Source organism: Vombatus ursinus, unplaced genomic scaffold (genome assembly GCF_900497805.2).
Source record: "Vombatus ursinus unplaced genomic scaffold, bare-nosed wombat genome assembly UNPS02015074.1, whole genome shotgun sequence".
Lineage (NCBI taxonomy): Eukaryota > Metazoa > Chordata > Mammalia > Diprotodontia > Vombatidae > Vombatus > Vombatus ursinus.
In genome coordinates, this window is record NW_020954852.1 from 4,568 (window position 1) to 9,979 (window position 5,412).

General features: G+C 37.4%; 1 protein-coding gene across 1 annotated transcript; it reads right to left on the bottom strand.

Annotated features, from left to right (window-relative positions):
- Positions 1 to 122: 122 nt before the first annotated feature.
- Positions 123 to 5,406, bottom strand: LOC114031139 (E3 ubiquitin-protein ligase HUWE1). The gene is made up of 9 exons (XM_027846155.1): positions 5,350 to 5,406; positions 4,725 to 4,842; positions 3,539 to 3,679; positions 2,572 to 2,859; positions 2,359 to 2,464; positions 1,867 to 1,984; positions 1,024 to 1,205; positions 520 to 710; positions 123 to 392 (listed from the first exon to the last, which is right to left on the bottom strand). The coding sequence occupies exons 1-9, from the start codon at positions 5,402 to 5,404 to the stop codon at positions 290 to 292; spliced, it is 1,302 nt and encodes a 433-aa protein (XP_027701956.1). The 5' UTR covers positions 5,405 to 5,406; the 3' UTR covers positions 123 to 289.
- Positions 5,407 to 5,412: the final 6 nt, after the last annotated feature.

Consider the following 5,412-nt stretch of genomic DNA (forward strand, 5'->3'; position numbering starts at 1 on the left):
TTGTCTAAAAGGTGTCTCAGATCTTTCTGATAACGATTTCCCTTTCTCAAAACTGGGTTTAGGGGGTTGGCACATACGGGAAGGGAGAGAGTTGAAAGGAGCAAGTGGTACACACACAAAGATAGCTTGGTTTAATTTATTTATTGGTTACGCTTTCTTCTGTGGTTTTTTGTGTTCTAGGATAAGGTTTTTTTTTGGGTAAAACTTTCCCTTTTTCTTCTTTCCTTCCCCAAGTCTGAGAGTAGAAAATATAACAACAGTGGGGAGTGGTGCTGCATAGCCCTTAGGATTATGCTAGTCCGAAGCCCTCTGAGCACTCCTGTATAGCCAACAGCAGCATGTGGCGTAACTTCTCATAGCTCTCGTAAGCAGGTAGGTCCAGCTGATTAAAACTAGGAAAAGAGATGGGAACACAAATAAAGAAAAGAGAGAATCTTAGAATTTTGAGTGGCTGAACAGAACTATCCTCTCTTCTCCCTTTTCTCTTTCATCCATCTACCTTGGGTTTCTTATTCTTACCAAGTATGAGCTGAAGGTAAGCGGTCTGTGGATCTGTCATCACGGTGAATCTGGAACTTCTGAATACCATTCATTCCTTCAAGTGCTGCAAAGCCCTGAAGAGGTACCTTGGAAGTACCTGTAACAAACTGGAGGAATTTGGCTCGGTCTGCCTGATCAAAAGAGCGAAGAGCTCTCCACAACCACTGAATCTATGAGAAAAAAAGCATTTAAGCCCAAGTGTTAAAGGATGTGGGTGGGCAGGCCAATGGGAAGACAGTGGTGAGTGTAAGAAGAAGTACCTTCTGTCTCACACAACTGATGCTCTTAAGTCCTTATCCCCTCTCAAATAAGTGTTTATTCCCTCCTTTTCATCCCAAACCGTTCTTTAATTCCCACTCAGTAAAACAGTGAGTTGGATCACTAAGGTCCTCTCTAGCTCTGATATTCTGACTTTACAGCACTTCTCTAAGGCCTAAAATGGCACACAAGTGGAGAATATGAATTAACATAAGAAAGTCTTACTTGGATGGAATTAGACTGGTACTTGTGATACTCAGTGTTTGATTTTAGGTCATCAATGTCTATTGTGGGAAGTCCTGAGATTAGAAGTTCTAGCTCCTGCTCCGTAAAGATGGATATAAGGCGTTTGGGGATGATTTCATAAAAACCTTCTAGAAAGGCAGCCAGCTGTTTCCGAATTGCTCCTGCAGGAAAGAAGTTATTACTTATGTACTCAAGCAAACCAGTACCCTTTTCACCTCTTGCTACTTTTAATATATGACACTTGTTGTTTGGGTTGCTTTATTATCCCTCTTCTTACAATTTCTTCCAAAATTAATTCACAGATAGTTACTAATACCCTAAAATTATTAATTTTCTTTGTTTAGTTTACATTTACATTTATTTGCAATGGAATGTCATCTGAAGGGATTTTTGTTGTACTACAATTTTCTTAGAAAGAAACTATGAGAATGCTCACTTAAACTTCATTTCAAAGAGGATGAGACCTACAAGAAAGAATAAAAAACTTGCCTGAAGAGTTTACAATCCAATTGAGACATGCAAGATAGACAAAAGAAAGAATGCCTTTTCTTCTACCACCCCTAAGCTGTGGTCTAAAACAATCAGCCTTTCTTGTTTCAGACTAGAATGAAAGCTAATAGCTATTTTTTATATAGTGCTTTAACACATTGCGCTAATTGCTTTTCCATTTTTCCATTCCACTATTTTCCTTTTATCCTCACAATAACCCAAAGATGAAGATGCAATTATTATCCCAATTTTATAGCTGCTGTCTGAGACTATATTTGAATCAATGAGACCCTTAGCTGCCTCTAATTATATCACAATTTAGACTCCACATACCTGTCATTCTCATCTGGCAAACCAAATGTACATATTCCTTTTTGTTCTCCTCAGTTACCAGAATATTAGCTCCATTTGGCTTGAGGTCCCGAACCTCACAGACTCCAAACTCTTGAACCTGAAAATAAGCAACCACGCCACCAAAGGAATTAAAACAATTCAGTTTTACCAAATGAAGCTAGTAGCTTTCTCATCATTATGCTTTCAAAGATTCTCAACTCCAAGCTGGGTAAAGACACTTCAAAACCTCCTCTTCATCTTATAAGAAAAAGCAGAAATTAAATCTCTATCTCTCAGGCCCTTGGGGTCTCAGAGAAAACATGAAATCAGGAAGACTGCCTTAAAAATTTCATTGCTTTGCGTGATGGAGAACAAAGGCCTGAGGAAAAAGGAAATAGGATATCCCAAAAAATAAAAGGGCTTAATTTAAATGGATATCAAGGAATTATCTCTTTCCCGTTAGTCTCTCAAAAGACCCACCACCAGCATTACCTCAGTACTGAAAGTAAGATCATATCCAAGTGAAGAGACATCATTTTCCAGTAAGTAGACAAGGCCTTGGTAAAAATGGTAGTCTTCACTCTCCATATCAGTGTACCTGAAGGTAAGTACAATTCACTGTTAACTGTAAAAGAGGAAATGGTAGGGTGGCCGTAGTGGTGGTCAGGGTTTGGGGAGAACCATTTGTAGACAACATAAACTCACCTGACTGATTTGCCTAGGATGTGTTTATAGAAGGATCTAGTGAAGTAGCACTCTAGAAGACGGTTGTCATAGACAGCTTTAGCCACAATTCGCCCGACAAACTTGAAGTAACTAAGGTGGTTGGGGTTACAATGGGAGGAAGGGTTGATGGTATAGGTGACACGGTCACCTGGTGAAGTCCGAAACAAGGCATACATAGGGTTAAACATCTCCCTCGAGATGATCATGTACCATTCCCGAAGCAGTCCTCCTGCATCTTGGCCTTCTTCTTCTTCAAATACTATATATCTAATATTGGAAGGAGATGGGGAACAAAAATACGATGTACCAGATGTACACTGACCCCAAAATAAGCACTACTGAAGGATACTGAAGTTAGAGAAATCATAAGATGATAAGACTTATTGCTAAAAGAAGAACACTATTAATCATTCAATTCCCTCATTTTACAGATGAAGTTTTACACCTATGACTCAGAGGTTTACAAATTTACTAAGTAGCAGAGCCCAGGTCTTTTTAGTGCTTTCTACCATATCTATTATTATATTGCAGAAAACTGAAAGGGTGGTCTTTGACTTTTAAGATATACATGCCCATTTTAAAGATGAGGAAACTGAGGCTTTTGAAGGTTAAAGTATTTCCTCATGGTCACACACAGTAGTCATAGCATATGAATAAACAATCCTATTTATATTATGGTTGTAAAACGCTAACCAAATTTTTTCTTTGGGAGTCAGTTTTTCCTCTCTGTAAAATAAGAGAGAATTTGACTAAATAAGCTCTAACTGACTTTTAGCTAGCTAAGGAATGTGAGTATTTGAAGCACTAAGGGAATCACAAGCTAAAATGGGCAAAACTTATTTCCAACTCTTTATGTTCTCCAAATATAACTGGGTAGATATTAGTTCTAGTAAAGCTTTATATTTCTATTATGAGAAACACTAGCCAATTTTTATGGTTTTCTTACAATTGATTCTTCATTTCTTCAGGTGATTTTCGGTGCAGCTCACGATAGGAGTCTTCAAAAACATGGTCACGACGGACATGCACAGCCATGTCTTCTTTCCAGAGTCCCTCATCTAGACGCTGTAGCTCTTGGCGGAAATATCTGAGATATGGGAAATAGAAAAGAGAAAAGGACTGCCTTTATCAGCATAATAATGGGTATTCAGAAACTATTTATGGAAACAGTACAGTTTCTAAAGAGGATGACCCTGACAATAAATAGAGGAGGTAGAAGAAACAGGAGTCTCCTACATGATTAAAAAAGAAGCTAGGTGGTATAAAACACAAAATGCTGGGCAAAAAATTAGGAAAATCTGAATTCACATTCAGCCTCAGCCACTTCCTATCTGAGTGAGTCTGGGCAGATTACCTAACCTCTAAGTTTTTTCTTGAAAGTAAAATGGATAATAATGATTTGCTGATGACTCATTATCATAATATAAAATAGCACCTATATCCTAAAGTTGTTGTGAAGATCAAATAAAATAATATTTGCAAAATGCTTTGCATACAGGTGCTAATAGCAATACTCATTTCCGTACCTTCCTAAAAAATCTAATGACCAATCATACAGATACATTAGGAAATGTGTATCAAGAGAGAAAATGAGGCCAACTGCAGTCATGAGAGTAAAAAAATCATGACAGAAAGGATTCATGCTTTAGGTCAGGGTAAATGTGAGTTATTACTAAAATATTTTTTAAGGTCCCTTCTAGCCCTGAAATTCTTGAATTCTAAATTGATTATGAAAAGCTAACCAGTCCAAAAATTTCATTTTAAGAATGAAGAAACTGAGGTTGAGAGAATGAAATCAAGCCAGTTCATGGAACAGCCAAAACACTAAAATAAGATCTATTACTCTTTATGGTCACCAGTTATCTTTCTCTTACTGAATAACTAACTCCTTTTCTCTGTGAAAATTCTTGAAAGATCATAAAATAAGTCCCTATATGCTATTTAGGATGACATTTTTAGTTACTAAAATATACGCAATATCTTTTTATCTCTATGCTACCGAGTGTATCCCTTGCTTATCCCAAGTATTAGTTTTGGCATGAGTGAAAATTGCTTTATGTGTGGCCTGTATTCCTGTTCCTCACTTTCTAAACTAATTTTCCACTCTAGCTACTCAATTTTCAAGGACATACTTGCGCTTTACATCAAAATCAAGGACCCGGATGTAGTCCACAAGGACAGCAAAGGGCCCATTTGAAAGATGGGTGGTGGACTGACGTAGGATCTGGTTTAACACAGTTCGATGAGTTTCTGAGAAGAGAGAATGGATTTCAGCACATTAGAGGGTCAAATTAATATCATTACAATATTTAAAAAAAGGAAAATAAAGGCTTAGAGAGAAGGAGGTGTATGTGAAAAACAAAGAGGCCCTAGGACTCAAGACATATTCTTTTAACTCTCACAAACATGGCTGTTTAATTTCCTATAAGAATTTGGTAATAATATACAAACTCTTCCCACAGATCAGCTCCAGCCTTTTCCTGACTTGCCCATATCCTGAAATTCTATCCACAGTATTCTCTGAACAGCACAATCTTATTAATTTTGCTACTTCAGTTTCCTAATAGGTCATCATTTCTTTCCTTCAATCTGCTGTTACATCTCCCCAGTTTCTGGGTACCATAATTATATCACTTTTAGAGTCCTACTCATAAAAGTCTCCCCCTAATCCTGGTAATTTATAACCTTTGAACTTCTATGAGAGAAAGCTTAAAGTCAGAACTGAGAAAATAACTTTCAGGCTCTGGATTTCCTCACCAGCAAATTGAAGGAACTTTTGTGTGTCAGGAGGCAGACTGGAGGAGATATGCATAGATGAAG

Excerpts from the sequence above, each read along its gene's own strand:
- LOC114031139 (XM_027846155.1), bottom strand. The coding sequence starts at position 5,404 with ATGCATATCTCCTCCAGTCTGCCTCCTGACACACAAAAGTTCCTTCAA. Across the intron at positions 2,465-2,571 it reads ATCCTAGGCAAATCAGTCAG|GTACACTGATATGGAGAGTG; the intron begins GTGAGTTTATGT and ends ACTTACCTTCAG. Across the intron at positions 1,206-1,866 it reads TTGCCAGATGAGAATGACAG|GAGCAATTCGGAAACAGCTG; the intron begins GTATGTGGAGTC and ends TCTTTCCTGCAG.